This window comes from Cololabis saira, chromosome 5 (assembly GCF_033807715.1).
Source record: "Cololabis saira isolate AMF1-May2022 chromosome 5, fColSai1.1, whole genome shotgun sequence".
NCBI lineage: Eukaryota > Metazoa > Chordata > Actinopteri > Beloniformes > Belonidae > Cololabis > Cololabis saira.
Genome location: NC_084591.1, coordinates 34,048,826 through 34,067,304, shown reverse-complemented (window position 1 = coordinate 34,067,304; position 18,479 = coordinate 34,048,826). Strand labels below are relative to the sequence as shown.

The 18,479-nt window shown below is 40.6% G+C and overlaps 3 protein-coding genes across 12 annotated transcripts in view; 1 reads left to right on the top strand and 2 right to left on the bottom strand.

Annotated features, from left to right (window-relative positions):
* Window positions 1-1,765: 1,765 nt before the first annotated feature.
* On the top strand, window positions 1,766-5,761 carry tmem138 (transmembrane protein 138). Of its 2 annotated transcripts, none has more exons than XM_061721737.1 (5): window positions 1,766-1,819; window positions 2,411-2,883; window positions 3,688-3,859; window positions 3,990-4,065; window positions 4,153-5,761. In XM_061721737.1, the coding sequence occupies exons 2-5, from the start codon at window positions 2,756-2,758 to the stop codon at window positions 4,263-4,265; spliced, it is 489 nt and encodes a 162-aa protein (XP_061577721.1). In that variant the 5' UTR covers window positions 1,766-1,819; window positions 2,411-2,755; the 3' UTR covers window positions 4,266-5,761. The 2 variants fall into 2 exon arrangements, with proteins under 2 accessions (XP_061577721.1, XP_061577723.1); XM_061721739.1 differs by having other exon boundaries at window positions 1,795-1,890.
* On the bottom strand, window positions 5,176-10,015 carry tmem258 (transmembrane protein 258). The gene is made up of 4 exons (XM_061721740.1): window positions 9,930-10,015; window positions 9,539-9,648; window positions 5,412-5,540; window positions 5,176-5,329 (listed from the first exon to the last, which is right to left on the bottom strand). The coding sequence occupies exons 1-3, from the start codon at window positions 9,930-9,932 to the stop codon at window positions 5,414-5,416; spliced, it is 240 nt and encodes a 79-aa protein (XP_061577724.1). The 5' UTR covers window positions 9,933-10,015; the 3' UTR covers window positions 5,176-5,329; window positions 5,412-5,413.
* Window positions 10,016-11,139: 1,124 nt separating this feature from the next.
* The window catches only part of myrf (myelin regulatory factor), a 25,446-nt gene continuing 18,106 nt past the window's right edge, over window positions 11,140-18,479 (bottom strand). For 8 of the 9 annotated variants that reach the window (XM_061721732.1, XM_061721728.1, XM_061721729.1 and 5 more), the window contains 14 exons: window positions 18,044-18,152; window positions 17,615-17,885; window positions 17,443-17,515; window positions 17,289-17,371; window positions 17,115-17,183; window positions 16,931-17,014; window positions 16,675-16,742; window positions 16,484-16,558; window positions 16,181-16,411; window positions 15,583-15,676; window positions 15,259-15,321; window positions 14,716-14,821; window positions 14,545-14,616; window positions 11,140-14,397 (listed from right to left, as the gene is read on the bottom strand). In XM_061721732.1, the coding sequence (XP_061577716.1) occupies window positions 14,317-14,397; window positions 14,545-14,616; window positions 14,716-14,821; window positions 15,259-15,321; window positions 15,583-15,676; window positions 16,181-16,411; window positions 16,484-16,558; window positions 16,675-16,742; window positions 16,931-17,014; window positions 17,115-17,183; window positions 17,289-17,371; window positions 17,443-17,515; window positions 17,615-17,885; window positions 18,044-18,152 (1,479 nt within the window). In that variant the 3' untranslated portion in view covers window positions 11,140-14,316. The remainder of the gene's footprint in view (window positions 14,398-14,544; window positions 14,617-14,715; window positions 14,822-15,258; window positions 15,322-15,582; window positions 15,677-16,180; window positions 16,412-16,483; window positions 16,559-16,674; window positions 16,743-16,930; window positions 17,015-17,114; window positions 17,184-17,288; window positions 17,372-17,442; window positions 17,516-17,614; window positions 17,886-18,043; window positions 18,153-18,479) is intronic. The other variant, XM_061721735.1, reaches the window with a different exon arrangement.

Below are 18,479 nucleotides of genomic sequence, written 5' to 3'. Positions count from 1 at the left end.
TTACTAGGGTTGCCAACCGTCCCTTGAAAAAAGTATTTATGAACTAAAGTACGCGCCCCGTATTGAGCTGAAAAGGCACGCACTTTGTCCGTGCCTTTATATTTACTGTGAGGAATATTTACTGTGAGAGTCAAAAAATAGTCATAAAATGCCAATGGAAAATGGCATTGAGCTGTTGAGTTCATGTTATTTTTTTCTGTTTTACTACAACTGTAGCCTACAGTCATGACCTTTGAGGCACAAATATATTTACAAGTTTCCACAGACTTTCTGTTTGCACTTTTGTCATTGCACTAAAAATGTGCACTATTACAGAATGGATGTTCTGCTTTCTTTCTATTGTTTTATATGAATTTATACAATTTTAAGTTAAGCAGGACAGGTTTATGTTTAAGAAAGATACTTATTTTATTCAGTTAATTATGTTATTTTGTATTAAAGTGAATTGCTGGATGATCATTTGTTTTTCCATGTGTTCATGGCATTCAAAAATACGCATTTAATTCAGGTTCGAGTCAAATAGTTAAAAAATCGTTTCACTCACAAAAAAAAGGGGCTAAAAAAATTCACCACGCCAGGAAGGGTGAAGGCAATCGGGTTGGCCGGCCCTGCAGATGAGGGGTCCCTTATTTATTCTTCAGGGAGTTAATAATAATAATAATATAATAATAATAAACTTTATTTCTATAGCACCTTTCATACGAAAATCGCAGCTCAAAGTGCTTCACAGTAACAATACAAACATGTCAAGAACAATGAGAAATAGAGAAACAAACAACAACAGCAAATAAAAACAAAAAACACAAATATTTAAGTGCAGTGATATAATACATAGGTGCATACGTGCAGTGATATAATACATAGGTGCATAAGTGCAGTGATATAATACATAGGTGCATAAGTGCAGTGATATAATACATAGATGCATAAGTGCAGTGATATAATACATAGATGCATAAGTGCAGTGATATAATACATAGGTGCATAAGTGCAGTGATATAATACATAGGTGCATAAGTGCAGTGATATAATACATAGGTGCATAAGTGCAGTGATATAATACATAGATGCATAAGTGCAGTGATATAATACATAGGTGCATAAGTGCAGTGAATAATACATAGGTGCATAAGTGCAGTGATATAATACATAACCCTGACAAAAAAACAGTGAGTTGGCAACCCTAGTCGTTATGCAGCGTTTTAATTTCAAGTTATACTTTTAAAACCTTGTGAGGAGAAAAAAAACACGTAGCACAGAACTTAGGGATTTAATTCGTGCATTGGGACGTTATGAATGCTGCGTTCCATTTACCTCGGATGTCGGGACTCGGAACTGGGAATGACGTCACAGCCGAGTTATCAGCATTCCAGTTACAAAGTAGGTAAACAAGTTTGTAGTTCGCAAATACCACATGAAAAATGTAAATTACACTATAGCAGCATATATATGCCGAACAATACTTGTATACGACTGATTTAGTGTGACCAAAACTAAATGAAGTGCTACGAATTTTTACAGAGCTCTCTTACTGTTTACAACCGGGGCAGCCATGTTGGAATGGTAACTCGGGGGTGGTGAAGACTCTCCCACTTTCCCAGTGGGAAATCCCACTTCGAGGGGCGTTCCAGTTGAAAAATCCGACTAGGAACTAGGAAATCCCCACTACCGAGGACAAATGGAACGCGGCATAAACCCAGTGAGTTCGTTATTACGGTAGGAGCGGCGTTACCATGGAACTCCGGAAATACAGACCTTAGCGCCGAAAACACGGCGGCGGTGCACACTTCGAGCTGCGGTCCTTTATCGGGAAATAAAAGTAGGAATATTTAAAACTTAAGACCTTAATTGGGGAATTGAATTACTCGTTTTCTTGTCGCATTTTTGCTGGTGAGTATGCTGCTTGTATAACGGCGAGTAGAGTTAAATAATGGCGTGGTCGACGTAGTAAACGTGCCCTGATTGAGTCCGCTGCCAGCAATAAGCCCGTCACTCCGTCATCCGCCTCCAGGCTTATCCGCAGTCCGGACACCGGGGGAATCTCCGTTTATGGATAAACTAGAGCGACAACAAAACACGAGAAGGTGTTGTCTCATACGTGGGCCAAAGCTGTAATCCCGGCTACGAGCTGCCTGATTTATGGTTCCGCGTTAAATCGACGCAGAGCCTACGCCGTGGTGTACGGCGGACGGGGCGCGTCGCTGCGTATCCTACGCCGTAGGCTCTGCGTTCCCCCCATCCACAGCATGAGCGTGGATGGGGTTACTTCTGATTTAGCTGTCCGAGGCGGAGGATAAGTTACATCAACTGCTCTGGGAGAACTGGGATGATGTTATGTTTGTGAGAGATGGACATTTTTCTTCACCTGACTGCCTCCTCCATGTCTCACAGCCTTTGTTCTTCTCTGTAGGTGATGCTGATGCAGCTGACGAGACTTTAAACATCAAACACCCGAACATGAAGCACAGGACATGCTCCTATTATTCATGTGGCACCTGACTGGGACAGACTGTGGATTATTTTCCAATTTGGGGAAGCAACCTCTTTTTTTCTTTCTTTCTTTTCCATGAGGAGTGAAGGATACCTAAAAATAAACCACCTTTTATGGAAAAAGCCCACGGTGCAGGCTCTGTGATCGGACTGTTTGGGGTCACCCATGTGCGTTTTGTGTGACTATATAGAGCCGTAAAAGCCTGGACCTGTAGAGAAAAACCCGGACCGTGAAGCTTGGGGTTTGCAGAACTGGTCCCTGAAGATGCTCCAGACTGGAAACTACTCTCTGGTGTTGTTGATCCAACTCACACTGTTGGCCTATGACCTCTTTGTCAACTCCTTTAGTGAACTCTTGAGGGGAGCGCCTGTCATCCAACTTGTGCTTTTCATGTGAGTTACAGAACATGCTAAAAGAAATGGGAAATTTATGTATTTTACGAGATACATACTGATTTTTATTTCATACCTTACTGAGGATTTAACCACATAAAAACTCTCCATGAAATGAAAAAAACTAAAATATTTACCTTTTTATCTTTTGGGTTTGGGGTGTCATGTTTATATTCAAGTGTCAGTCTCTTAATATTTCCTAACTGCAAAGCAGTTTCACATATTTCCCTCTCAGCACATTATTTTCATGTTAAACATATTATTTGAAAAGGCTGAACTATGTAGACTGATTGGAGGTGAAATTAGAGCACTGCATTTCCATCGTGTTTAGGGTCATTGCTCAGAGATGCCGTCGCGTCTTTCCAACTGTGACAAATTAACTCCTAACATGCAGTATACTTGCAATATAGTACAATATGCAATATAGTTGTCTCAACTGGAACTACAGTTCATCTAAACACAGGCTGAACACTTAAACAGTTGAAAATTTTGAATATAACCATTATGTTATTTTAATCTAGGCTGGACTTTATTTCACAGCAAGTTTGGCAAAAATTAAAAAAAATCTGACCCTGCAAACATTTTTTCATTACATTACTTCATCACTGACGTAATTGAGAATTTGTGTTTGATCAAAATGTAAGTTTTAAGTATTTAAAAAATCTCTAGATCAGTGAGATTATCTGCATTAACTCTCCATATGTCAAGTGGGTGAATTAGTCTGACTCAGGCACTCCCACAAAGTTGCTCAACATGACAGAAATGTGAATCATAAATAAACCACTGGGAATCTTCTTTTTGCAGCATCCAGGACATCGCCATCTTGTTCAACATGATCATCATCCTCCTGATGATGTTCAACACCTACGTGTTCCAGGTGGGCCTTGTGTCTCTGCTGCTGGAGAGGTTCAGAGCTCTGCTCGTCTTCTCTGCTCTCTACCTGACGCTCAGCATCTGCTTCCACTGCTGGATCTTGGTACGTTCTGTCACACCTTCACATATGTGTGCAAATTACGTATTTGAATACTACAAAACTGTATTACCCTGTATAATTGCTGATATATATTGGCCATATAGAGTATTTAAGTTGTTTTATGTGGTTGTAGAACCTCAGATGGCTCGATTCAAACCGCTATGTTTGGACAGATGGCCTTCAATCTCTTTTTGCTTTCCAAAGAACAGGTACTTGATTTGTTTAAAGATACACATTAACCATAACATAACACCACAGTCCCTCTGCCCTGACCGACTACATCTGTCTGTTAACAGCGGCCGTTCTGTACTACTACCTGTACAAACGCACAGCGGAGTGTATGGGAGACCCAAGGCTGTATGAGGACTCTCTGTGGCTCCGCGATGCTTTTGCCAGAGCTCGTCAATGAAAAGGAGAAGCATTCTGAGAGAACTGTGAAAGGATCTGTGATGAAAGGCGTATCTGGCATTACGAGACAGGACAGCATCGTCAGGAACTTGGAATTTGGGATGACGCCGCGGTCCGTTCTCCCACGCCGGCAATGATGTCAGACTCGTCTGGAAATTGCTAACGGTGAACGCTGATGGAAGTGTTTGACAGGCAGTGAGAATGATGCAAAGTGTCTTGCAGTCTGTTTCTACTGGCTTCCCGCAGACGGGAGGTTAAATGGTTTACACTGCCAGGTAAGCCAAGGGTGGCATATGTAGTATTGTATTAATCAGGATTGAGTCAGTTAATCTGTGGCCTTGTAAAACAATTTGGACTGTTGGCTGACTGCAAAGAGAACTGTTGCACACGAAGGTTTTGTCTGCCTTTTTTCATTTCTTTTACTTTCTGTACTCCAGTGATTATAGACGATGTAGTCATAGTCCTGTTATTGTGCTCAAAGGAAGAGGGTATTGTGTTTTTTCTTGCCTTACGTAAGGTTGGCATCTGATGTTTACATGTTAAATGCATTTGTAACAAGCTAATTTCTACGTGAACTCAGTTGGATTCTGAGTGTGGATCTTTGAATCCTCTTGACACTTTTTATTAAATAATCCTTGTCTTAATCCAGTTTAATCCCTCATTGCAAGGGTAGTAAGTATTATCCTGGAGACAAGGTGAAACTGGCTGCTCTATTTTTAACACAAAGATTAATCAGGGATTGAGGTTTTAGGCCCCACTAGTGAAACACACCACAAATAGCCTTCAGTGTGACAAAATACCCAACTATTCCTGGACAGGTTATGCTGAAGTGCACTTGGCCTGGTTTAAATGTTTTATAAAAATTCTGTAGATTCTTGCATATATTAGACTTTAAAGAACGACACAGGAAGTTGTACAAATCCTCTTTAGTTGTGAAATGAAATCCAGAGTCCATATGATCCCAGAATGTTGTCAGTGCCATTCAATTAAATCCAAAAAATCCAGTATGTGTTTGTCAATGATGTCCATTATCATGGAATGTGTTAATCTTTTAAAGGTGGTCAGCTGAAATGAGAAGAAAAGAAGAAACACAGTAAAGCACAATACCACATTAAACTGAACACACTTGTCTGAGTTTTAAACATACCTTCATACGTAGATTCCAACCCACAGTAGAAGGAACAGCACACCGAAGCCCATGAAAAGTGAAGCCACCAGGGAGATCAGGAGCTCTTTGTAGATGTCTCTTGTGTATTTCGTTGACGTCACCTCATAACTGTTTAAAAGTTAAGGTAAAGCCCAATAAAAAATGTACAAAACACAAGACAGATTTTCACTGTTTAATATTGTTTCCTGTAGCTGTACATTTCTAAAATTACTGATATCAGACTTGGCTAAATGTGCTGCTGGCATACTTTGGCTGTTTTTTGCAGGAACAGGTCGCCTGCAACAACTAGATCACACTTTGAGCTCCAACATGAAAGTAAAAACTGATATTTTAACATGAAATACCGGTATGTTAAAACGTGCGCTGCTCTAAGGCTATGTTCCCCCTCGAGGTCTTAATGCTCAAGTCAGAATCTTTGCCAAGATCTGATTTCTTTTGTGGCAGTTCAACTTCACATTAGTTCATTACTTTATGAATTTGTTGGCTTCAACTGCAAAACATTATTATTTTTAAGAAATCATACATTGCAAACACTTAGTGTAATCTAGAACTATTTGAGCAAGAAATAAATTATTATTCAACACACTGGCCAACATTAGCAGTTCCCTCGTTTGGATACACAACCAAAAGTTGCATATTTAAGAGTCCGTTACTGCACGACAATGGCAGACGACTTCTTTATGGGTCTTGGAAATATTACACATCTCTAAAAGGGTTTGTGAAATCTGTGCATCTTAATGTTGGGGTGATCTACAGTAGACACACTTTGTGACCTCACCGAGACAGAAGAATCAAACTACACTTGGCAGAAACCACAAAACTCTCCACTGGCTTTGAGCTACCTTTATAAATTCTGCGAGTCTAAAGGCCTATTTAACATTTATGAGATAATCCCAGTAAAACAGACGTTATGGTTTAATTTCTGAGATTTTACTAGTTTATTCCCTGTTACCAGTGGAACATGCTTTTTTTTTTTTAAATATGAACCATGCATAAAGTTATAAGACGACTAACAAATCTTGGGAGCCATTGTGGAGACTCATCATCGAGCCGATTGAAACTGGCTCAAATTAAATGCAGCAACTGATTTAACAATCAAAAACCATCAATCCTGCATATTCAACATTCTGCCCAAATTTCCTTGGATCAATTTTTAACTTGGAGGTCTGTCAGAAGTACTGGATGGATGTCATGCAGGTCGGCGGTCCTCAGGTTCCAACATGCATGTTGTAGACGTTTCTCTGCTCCAGTGTAACCTCGCCAGCCACTCGCTCACTTTAATAAAGTTCTCTCTGCTGAAGTGTGTTTGTTGCTTCTACCATTCACAGCTCGACTTCAACATTAATGCAAGTCTGTTGATGAGCCATGAATATGATCCAGGTGAGCTGAAGCTGTGAGACATCTAAAACATGGAGTGGTAGCCGAGACCCACTACAATTTCTTATGTGTATAAAAATCCTGCACAACCGATATGTAGACATCAAATACATGAACTGCTTGCTTGCATATGATTTTTAGCCATTGTTCCTGCGTACAGTGCAAGTGATCCAGCCATGTTCACAGTTTTCTTAGCATATGTAAGAACTCTGAGGAGTCAAATCTGAAGCAAGAAGACAATGAGTCGGTTTACAACCCAACAGAAGCTTTAGGGTGTCAATTCTTAAAATTGTATGCGTGTCTAACCATTAGTCTTAACAAAAATGACTGCCTGAGCTGTTAGTCATCCACAAAGTAGAGTCATTTACGGTTTGCTTGTTCTCCTCCCTTAATATTTTGCCAGAACTAGAAGAACATTAGTCTCGCTTGAAGGAGATTCCCCAGAGTGAACCAAGAAGATCTTTGCAGTCAAAATACAGGTTGATTCTGCAATAATCACCCACTGGTCTCCACTCTCTAGTTAACAGAAAATTAATCAAAACCGAACAATTTTATGTGGTACACTACGCTCAAAAATCTGTCAACACGTTTCAGTGCGACTTTGACAGCTCAACTTGATTGACTATTGGAGCATTCAGCTGACATATGAAAGTCGGTCCTTGGTTGGATACGGGTTGCACCGTCAGACATTAGATAACTAATTATGTAGTGCTGGCAACCAAACATCATCCAAAATCTAGTCAGTGTTACCTTACTATAGTTAAACATCAAGCCAACATTAGGTTTTTAGAGCAAACCCAATCTTCAAATCTATAATCATAATCAGGGCTGCACATAAGTGGGCCGCCAGAGCGCATGCGCCGTCAAAATCCACAGTGCGCTGTCAATCTTGTGCTGCGAAGCGCTTTTGCGTACCAACAGCTGGGGCTCATATTATTGGTTGTGGCCAGACCAGAATACTAATATTAAAAAATCTATTGGGAGAGCTTTTCCCCAGAACTGCCACTCAAAGTTGGTACTGGCCAATCACAGCGCTCGTTACTCCCCCTCCATGCTCGTTGGGCAGGAAGAGAGGTAAGAATCAGCTTTATTGAACAAACCCTGACACGTCTCGTCAAAATGTCCAAGAAGCAAGCGCCATTAAGTAATTATTTTGGCGTTCCACCACCACCAACTACAAAGAGACGCCAAACTGAACCACTACCCGAATCGAACAGAAAACGTGTGTTCGCCGAGAAGTGGCTGCATGATGTTACGCGGCGACGCGCACCATGCGTTCGCGCTGCCGCGTATCCTACCCCATAAGCTCTGCGTTGGTGCAACGCGGAACCATAAATCAGCCAGTGTCCGTCAGTGCGTGCAGCAGTTTCCTGCACCAGCAAGACGCTGCTCTCTAATGGCTCAAAGTTTATGAAAACCCCAAATAAAAAATAAATTAGAGAATATTTTATGAAATCAATAAACAATTCCATCATCCAAATTATAACAAATAAAGGTTCAACATATCTATTGAAATAGATTAACTTTTACACCATATTCTAGTTGAATTATTGAAATAAATTAACTTTTACACCATATTCTAGTTGAATTATTGAAATAAATTAACTTTTACACCATATTCTAGTTGAATTATTGAAATAAATTAACTTTTACACCATATTCTAGTTGAATTATTGAAATAAATTAACTTTGTAAAGGTTGAATAAATATTGTTTTCCTGCATCCCTCTTTTATCGGTCCGGCGAGACGGGTCACCGTGTTTTTGGAGGCCCAAGTCACATATCCAGGGGCTCCTTTGAGCACCAGACCAAAATAATTATGTGCAGCCCTGATCATAATCAAATGTTGGACTACAACGTTGTTCCAAACTCACACTAACCTCAGGTGTCAACTATCCGTCATCGATGAACCAATCAGAGAACAGGACTTTTTGTTTGTGGATTTGTGGAAGACGAATTATTTAAAATGTGTGTATTGTTCTGTATTAGTTACAACTGAACTATATTGTTATTGTGAATGAGTTGAGTAAAGAATGACTTACCTGACTGTTTTGTTTCACTTTATACATACATACATACATACACACACATATATATATATATATATATATATATATATATATATATATATATATATACACACACACACACACACACATTTTATCATGCACCTTATAACCAGGTGTGCCTTATGTATGAAAATAGACCCATTCATTGATATTGCTAAAGTAAATCTATTCAGAGCCTATTGTACACCTCTTTACACAGCTCACCTTTGGTGTAATTATACCACCACCAAGCTAAAGAAGTTGCAGGTAGCATATAATGATGCGTTCAAGATCCTCCTAAGCTTCCAAGATGGACAAGTGCATTCACTTTATTTGTTAATTGTTATGTTCCCACCTTCCATGCTCTGCTGAGGAATTGTATGTTTAAATTTATGTGTCGACTCCATGAGTCAGAAAACTGTCTAATAACTGCACTCACTAACATCAAATGGAGTGATACAAGGTACACATCTGGACTATGGAAACATTGGAACAGATGTTTGCATGTATTTTAATGTGTGACCTGTAATTGTTATGCATTTTTATGTATTTTATATGGAACCTTTTGAGTCTGTAATAAAATATCCATTCATTCATTCATATTGCGCCTAATGGTCCCCAAAATACGGTATGTGTTGATTTATTAATGACTAACGTAGGAGACGAGGTGGTGAAAGGATACACGAAGAACCAGGCGGTGAAGAAGGTTCCGATGGCCATCAGCACCACGGTGAGGTGCGGGAACACGGCGGGGTTCACCGGGCTGGTGTACCGGGTCATGGCCTCGAGTTCCTGCAGACACCACACCAGGAACCACACACAACCACGTCAGGGCTTTTACACAGGGCTCAGCATGCACAGAGCACGTACCAGTAAGAAGAACTAGTTTAGCAGAACCCCTTACTGACACCAGTGACGTCGACACGAGCTGCTACTATTTCCAACAGAAATGCTTTTATACACTTACAAATCAAAGAGCCATATGCAGTTAAACTAAACTATGCACAGTGTAAAACTATGTACTATGTAAAAGTTAATTTCTGCAAATACAATAAACGTGTGTCATTTATTACCATTTTGTGATGAAGAGAAGCTCGTACTTCTATTGTCCAGACGGGAAGGCCACGTACTGATTAAGACTTCCGGGTTTGTTTCCTGATGCACCGACGACGTCACGCTTGGTCGTGTTACAACCCACAGTTTAGTCTGTCAGGCACGAGTGGCATTGCGTTCCAGTGCAAATCTCTTTTTGCAAGCGTTTTTAGATTACATATTATGAATGAATGTAATATGTATTGCTTCTATAATGATTTGTCTTAATAATTTGCTCTTCATTGCAGTGGTGAACAATATTAGAAAAATTAGAACAGCAATAATAATGTTCAAAGCAAGAAATAATGCACTGCCTGAACATTCAAAAAATGTTTCAAGATAAAGAAGGACAATATAATCTAAGAGGAAAATTACATTTTAAACAACCTTGTGTACATACTTAAAAGCATGTGCATATCAGTCTGTGGGGTAACTTTGTGGAATGGTCTGGATGATGAAATCAAACGAAGCACTAACTTTATGCAGTTTAAAAACACATACAAGAAAGCAATTCTTGACAAGTATAAAAGTGGGGACCTCTAAAGAATTCAATTTGCCTTCCATATGTATTTCTTTGATTGTTATTTTGTTCCTTGTGGGATGGATCATATACGATACAAATATCACTGCCTGCATTCATGGCTGGTCATGACTGGGAGATTGGATTTTTGAATTTAGGATATTGTAGGAGACCTGTTTAATTATGCCTTGATCTTGTTTATTGGTTGTTTGTGTTGTATTTATTTTTTGTTTTTTTGTCTTTTCTTTCTTTTCTTTTAATTTTTAAATGTGTATATAGCATATATGATTTGATATTGTGAGGAAAGGACAGGACTAAATACGCGTTCTGCTTCCTCTTGTTCCCTCTCGAACACATTGTTTTGCTGTGTGTTTTATTTTTAGATGAGACTGTTAAATTGTTTTGATTTTTTTTATATTTTGATGCTTTTAATTGGATGGGTTTTGTTGTGTTCGAGACAAAGCCAACAATAAATAAATAAATAAATAAATGTGCTACCTGAAAGACTGAACTCGGGGGTATACGGTAAAATTATCACCTTTTAAATCGTTGGCTGCCATCTAGTGGATCAGTGGACACGTCCATCTATTCCGTTAACTGCCACTAGGTGGCAGCAAAAGGTAGCTGGTTCGCTATGGTTTCACAGAATACCGAACAAACTCAGACCATGCAATCACCATTTTATTTACTGCATGTAGTTATAGTATTACATCACAGTTTTCTGACAAAACAGAATGAAAATATACGGATAAAATGAGCTATAAAGTAGTGATATTAATGTAGCCAATGAACTTTTAGCCTTACCCAACTTCTCTGAAAAAATAGTGCTAAAATTACAAATGTGTCGGAGTGTGTTCTCATCAATAATTTCCCAGCTCCAAAAGCTGAAAGTTAATATATTATGGATGGGGAAATAAAACAAAAAAAAAAACTAAAAGAAGAACAATGAAACAACACAGTATTTCATAACAGATAAAAGGATCATTGGTCATTACAAAATATAACAATACAATTGCATGTAATGCAGTTTTGCCAGAGTATCTGATACCAATCCGATGCACTGGATACAGCTAAAGCAGTTCATGTATACAGTGCAAAAAGTGCTACGGGGTCTCTTTATTCTAATTGGTGCCTTATAAATACGCTAAAACCATTGACATTAAGCAAAAAGACTATGGTGAAGTATCGTACACAGTCTTCATTTACTTACAAAGTACTTGTTCTTCTTCTGATGGCTATTCTCCCAACATGTTTATGTTACATTTGACTTAAACAGTTGTGTTTTCTCTTTCTGAACACAGAATATAGATTTAATATCAAATGCCAATTAAAGCATGGTGTCAAATGAAAAATGCCTTTAAACATGAAAAAGTAATACAAAAAGGAAATATTATACAATTCAGCTACATTAAAAGTGTTATTATTATTGCATAGTCTTAGTTGTATAGGTACAGGAAAATATTTAAAAACACCCAGAGAAACACATGAAAGGGTATATCCAGTGTAAAATTTCTAGACGTATCTCTGCCCTCTAAGTAAATCAAGTTCTCTCCAGCTTTATGATCCAGACATTAAAAAAAGATCTTGCGTCTAAGTTGTGATGTATCATTTTAGAGAAATGATTGGGCATGCACCCGGATGATTTAAGTCATTTATTGCCTTACCAGCATTGTCCAGTTACCAGGATACAGTCGCAGCTATTTCAGTGTTTCTTGAAGTATTGTCAGTGTAGGACTTGTTGGACTTCCAGTATCATATGCTAAGAGCTATCAGTATATACATGAGTTGAAATACAGTCATTTGTTCAATTACCCAGTTTCAACATATACATGAAGTCATGTGGGAAAAGAAAGGGAACGTTAAGCATCTTTCAGTTTAGGATGTAACTGGAAATAAGCTGATCCTTACCTGCTTTTAAAATGAGATAAAAGCAATCTAAATGAACTACAAGACGTGACAAAAAACAGTTTATTTATTTGACAAAGACTAAGAAAATACGTAGAAGCAGTGTGTTAATAAAACAAACCTCACTACACTGTGCCATCAGTCTCTAGTCAGTAAATCCAGGCCCACTCTTCATTATCCTGCTACGGTTTGAAAGAATTTTCATTGTCTATACGTCGGTGCTTTGACTGTTTCTTTGCAACAACTTGATCTCTTTCATTATTTCATTCAGCCATCATGTCGTAGATTTGGTGGTGCGGATCATTGTCCTGCTGCGCAATCTAATTTCAGCCAATCTTTAGCTGTCGGGTAGGCAGCTTCACATCTCCCTCCAGGATACTGGCACCCAGGTGGGTTTATGGTATCTCAACTGTCTGTAGCCACGACAAGGTTCCCACGACATGTCTGTCCTGATATGGCGTGCTCGTGGCACCGTGCATTCTGGCTAAACACTTTTACTTTGACCTCCTCCGTCCACGGGACAGAGGTCCTCCGGATTATTCAGAGACACATTTGCAAACCCAATCTAGCATATTATGTCTCCTGTCAATTGCTCCAAATAAGCCAAACTGAACTGAATTAACTTTTACATTTATCAGATGTTGAAGGCTGTACTTACGTGCGTCAGATGCAGTTCTTTGTTGGTGTTTTTAACAATTTCTCTGAGCATTGCATTATTTGCTCCTGAGGTAAACCCGCTGGGACGGCCACACCCAATAAGACTAACGACTATGTTGAATGATTTCCAACTGAAATCAATCTTTCTCAGTGTAGAATGATAAACCCCAAATCTTTTGGAAAGGCCGTTATAACTCTCCCCCGGTTGGCGGGCGGCAACAGCTGTTTCTGTAAGATCATTGCTAGTTTTTTCCTCCTCAGCATTGTGTTAAAGTACACGAGTGGTCCAGATCAGCATGCTGTCAAAAAATGCTTTTTTAAACACTTTCCCACCTGCTCAGTCAAGTGTATTTCATAAACAACCAGGTTTCTACTTCATTTTTCATGGAAGCAGGAAGGTCATACTTACTATTTTAACCACGTTTCCTATGTGTCCCCTGAGTTTTTGTTAAATACATGCTGACAAAAAAACAATAAGTCTTGTGTTATTAATCTCATGCTACATTTACTTAATTCTAAGACTGGATGATTTTCCAATTTCATCCAGATGCTTAAAAATTAGAGCTGAAAGATGGTCTCCTTTTTTTTTTCCACATGACTGCCGGCTCTCCAGTGATCACCCAAACACAAATCTGACTCAGAGTCCTTAAAGTTACAATATGAGCTCACATCATTCCTGTATGGTAATAGGCATAAACAGTGTCTATATATATTTCATTCAGTGTCATAACTCTGTACAATGTTTAATCAGATGTGGCACAGGGACGTAGTGGACTGCAGCTTCCTGCAGCCTCCTGCAGCAGCTTCAACCATAAGCTCCGCTGCAGAAACGTAGGATTGGCCAGTGTGTACTACTGAGGTATATTTAACATACAAGGCATTCAGCTGAAGCCAATGACCGTGTGTAAAACTATTTGAATCATAGGGTAGCAGGCACTGGTTTTAGGTTTCAGTGGAAAATCAGATCCATTGTATTTAATTTTTTTTTAAAAAGTGTGCAGTTTCATCTACAGTGTCTAAGCCTGCTAAAAAAAGTAATCACAGATATACTAAGAATGGAAGACATACGGTAGTCATCAATAATAAAGTAAACTATAAATGTTGGTTGGTTTTCAGTGGCAGTTAACAGTGTCATTTAAAACATGTTCAGCGTTTCATGCTGCAGTGGTCAGGGGAAATTGAGATGTCTATAATTTACAAATGATGGTTATTGCAGTGGAAAAGCCCTTTCCCATCACAACAGCACACAGCTGGATCTGCAAAGGCCAAACACACGGTCTTCCTGCTCACACACAGCTGCTTTGAATCAGGAAATGGTAGTCAGAGTACGAGGAGGTCTTTTCTTCAGTGGCACACCTCACTTCACTCTGTCAATGAAAAGTAAGCAGACCGATGAAACGGAATATTAATATTGATCAGTGCGACCACACTGCCCAACGTCACAGCTGCAGTGACCGGATCAGAGATGGCAGGAGAACCAAGCATAAAGCGTTTCAGAGGCCGGGTGTACTCACAGATGAAGAGACACGGAAGTGATACTTGATGTCCTGGAAAGACAGAGGCACTGACCAAAGGTGATGAGTCCCCTTGGGGAGACGCAGGAGGAATAAAAGATTTTATCAAAAGCCCTGCAGAAGTAATTTCACTATATGAGAAGTAGTAACTCTGTGTGATGTTCTGCACACCTTTGTTGACGTGTTCTGTCCATCGTGGAGTTCTGTCTCCGAGTGGTTGGGGCATAAACGTCCTTTGGTAGCTCCGCATTGCTGTACCCACACATTGTTTGTGGAGCTGAAATAAATTCCACCATTAAACGATGTAACTTCCCAACACTTTCCAAAAATGTCTTAAGCCTCGCTCAAGTTAACTGGAGATCATTGCAGCGTTCCTAAGATGTGCACAATGTGCATGCTCAGCTCAGACGCTGCACAAGACTTAGCAGTTGGAGTTACGGGCAGTTAACCGGGTCTAACTGGACCTCTGAAAGTGTCGCTAATGAAACACGTGTCATTTCCTCCAAGACACTTACATGCCCACAAATCACTATAATGCTGCTGCTCGTACACGTCCTGTGACGTTACCATGGAGCACTTGGGAAAAAGATGAGCTCAAAACACATCAATTCAGTTAAACTTGATTATTTGAGCATAAAACAATACTTGCACATCAGTCAAATCACGTATGGTTTAATTGACTTGTACTTATAGTGTAGTCGTGTTAATACTCACGTCATGTGCAAAGTAATCTGTGAGATGGAGGAATTTCTTTGTCCGTGAAGTGAAATTGTGTAGCTAGACTCAAGACAGAGAAAAGCACATTAACATGCAGTATATCACACCAGGGTTCACACTGTAACTGAAGAAAAGACTGTTATCAAAACACCACACTCGTTATGTTTTTTATTTTCCTTTTCAGACAGAATTAAAAAAAAAAAGTTATTCCTGTCAAAGGGTTGAAAGATTCTGCAGAAAGACGCCTGGCGCAACGTCCGCGGGTTTAATTCATCATTGTTTCCCCATCAGCTCAGAATCACACAAGAGCTCATCTCAAACCTGCATAACTCTGCTGTTTCACAACTTTGTGAGGTGATCTCCTGGTTCGTCTCCAGGATGTGGACACTAGCGAGGGAGGGAGTTGCTCTTCTCCCTATTAAGAAAAAAAGAAAAGCATTATTAAAAACAATACCAATGTTTCCTATTGTTAGACAAATTGACTTTTTGTGTGTGCTCTTGCATCATGGGTAGAGTGTAATGTTTTAAGATAAGATAAAGATAAGATAAATCTTTATTGTCTCCCTTAGGAGAAATTTGTCTTGGACACGAGAGGCACAGGCGACAATCACACTCCAACAAACATAGAAAACACAACCCCGAAGTCTTTACCCACACATACAATCAAACCACACTATAGTTAACCCACATCAGTTCCGACTCCCAGTTCCCAGAAAACCCACTACACAATACCCCTGACTGAGTAGAAGAAAAAACCATTCCACAGAGCCCGACTGAACTTATTGCACAGATGTCCACATTATTGCACACATGACCTACGCAAGAGAACCTACACATTATTGCAAAGCCCGACTGAACCTATTGCAGTCGGGCTTTGCAATAATGTGTAGGTTTCTTTTTGGGGTGTTTTGGGTTTGACCTCTTGTGCTGAGGCTGCGCTGCCTGCGCGGTGTGGGCTGCTGGCCCCCCGGCAGACGGTTGGTGGCTCCCGCTCCCTCCAGGTCTGAGGAGACGGGCCTCTTGGACTTGGGAAGGTACATGGGCGCTGAGGTGTGACTCAGGCGGTTTCTGCTGTGGCCATCCTTGTCCATTGGCCTGGACTTGGCCTTCTTGTTGATGGTACCTGGTGTGGGAACCAGGCTGCCTAAACCTAGAGAGAGCAGATTATCATCTTGCACATGTACGGTACAATAGATAAGGTTTCTTTTTTTGCTTTCCTTACCTGGTGTGGATTGATTATTACTGGGTGTGAAAACGGTACTTGATTGGTTGTTCACAGCGCTGGTTGAACAGCAAGCTGGAGGCAAATAGCGACAGAAAAACACCAACATCAGGCTAAATTTTCTGCTGGGACTTTAAAACCTGCTCGACAGAGACGTTTGATCCCACAGATCATCCACAACCTCCACCCACCTGGAGCAGGTGTGGGGGTCAGTGGAGAGGATGGAGTCTTGCGGGAGGATCCCAGCGTAGCTCTTGACCTGCACCGATCAGAAGGCGTGACACCGGAGGTCAAGACAATCCTTTCATGCATTTCAATGAAGTTGAATGTGCGACTCGCAATCTCACACAGAGCAGAAACAAACACTTAACTAAGCAGTCTAAGTTAAGACTGAAGAGTACGTAGAAACTGAAAAGGTTGTAAGGAGCATTGGAGTAGATAGAGTACCATGTGCAGACAGGTGGACAGACAGTTACAGTGGCAGTGAAGATGGGCATCCAAGAGACGTAGAAAACACACGGAGGAGCAAAGCTACGGGAAGCAGGGCAGAGATTGTTGAAGGGCATTTTTGCAGAGACAGATTGATTATTTTCACTAAAAGTGTGTATGTCTGTGTATGGGAAGCACATACCCATCTTTTTCTGTGATGGCTCCCCTGTGATGAAGAGTGAGGACGTAAAGGACCGACATGGAAATGACACTGTGGACGAATAAAGAGCCAGGATATGATCATCATGTCATCCCGTTTGCATGGATGAAGCAGGTTTAGGGAGGGCTGCAGCCCCCCACAAGCATCCTTTCATACCTGAAGGCCATGACAACCACCAGAGCCAGGATGGCGCCCTGCATGAACCTCTGACTGATGCAGCCCTGATCTGGAGCCGGGCTCTGCAGTGGACAGACAGCATACAGATCATCCGTACATCTTTTCATTTGCAAACACAAACCTGACCACACACCTTGCTCCCAGATTTAACTGTCTTCTTCTTCAGTGGGCCGCTTCCCGTCCGGCTGAAGTAGCTTCCCGATTGGCTACGTAGACAAGACACGTAAAAGTCATTTACTGCTTCTGTCTTCTTCAAACAAGGTGCTCTTCGTGATCTAAAGCCGAAATACTGCCGGTTTCCTCACCTCACCGTGCCGCCGCTCACGGTGCTCTTCATGCTGTCGAGGCGGCGGAGCTTGGCCAGCTTACGGCTCCATCGCTCCAGCTCATCTATACGAGTCTCCAGGTTGTCTGTCAGCTTGCAGAGCTCCTTCACGGCTCCAACGTTCTCCATGAAGATACGATCCTTATTGACGACTAACAGGTTGGGAATAGTCTCTCCGTTGGCACACACCACATCCCCTCCCTCCTTCACTGCCTCCGGCAGGATTTGCTGAACCTCTTGGGCGATCACTCCTGCAGGCAGAGCGAGAGTCGAAGTGGGAAACAAAAGAAAGATGAGGAATGCACTTCAAGGGAAAAACAGCGCTCATGTGACAAAGGAAAGACAATAACATGACGTGCGGAGATGATTGGTTTTAAATCTGAAAAGAGGTTCTTTATGAACGTGTTACCAGTGTCTGCAGTGTTCTCGATGCCCACGGTGGCGGCGAACTCAGGCTTGTACTGGTAATGGACGAGCCTCATCTGAGAAATCCTCTTTAAATTGTCTGTGGTGTCAACCTGTGTGCAGAGAGGATGACAGTGATGTTGTCTGTGCAAACGGAGTGAAAACAGCTCAGATGAGCAAAAGCGCTGGTGCGTGATTTAAAAGGCCAAAATCACAATGCAGTGACTTATGATATATTTATCTCCAAACATTATGAGGACAGCATTTTAAAGCTTGAAATTAAAGAAAGTCAAGAAATGGATAAATAAAAACAATGCAAAAGTTATTTAGTGTTAAACATTAATAGAACTAGGGCTGGGCGATATGGACCAAAAGTCATATCTCGATATTTTCTAGCTGAATGGAGATACTCGATATATATCGATATTTTTTCTGTGCCA

Bases quoted from the DNA above. Each gene is read 5' to 3' on its own strand.
- tmem138 (XM_061721737.1), top strand. From the start codon at position 2,756: ATGCTCCAGACTGGAAACTACTCTCTGGTGTTGTTGATCCAACTCACA. The intron at 2,884-3,687 runs GTGAGTTACAGA...TTCTTTTTGCAG, and splicing joins ATCCAACTTGTGCTTTTCAT to CATCCAGGACATCGCCATCT. The intron at 3,860-3,989 runs GTACGTTCTGTC...ATGTGGTTGTAG, and splicing joins GCTTCCACTGCTGGATCTTG to AACCTCAGATGGCTCGATTC.
- tmem258 (XM_061721740.1), bottom strand. The intron at 5,541-9,538 runs GTATCCTTTCAC...ACTTTTAAACAG, and splicing joins TTCACCGCCTGGTTCTTCGT to TTATGAGGTGACGTCAACGA.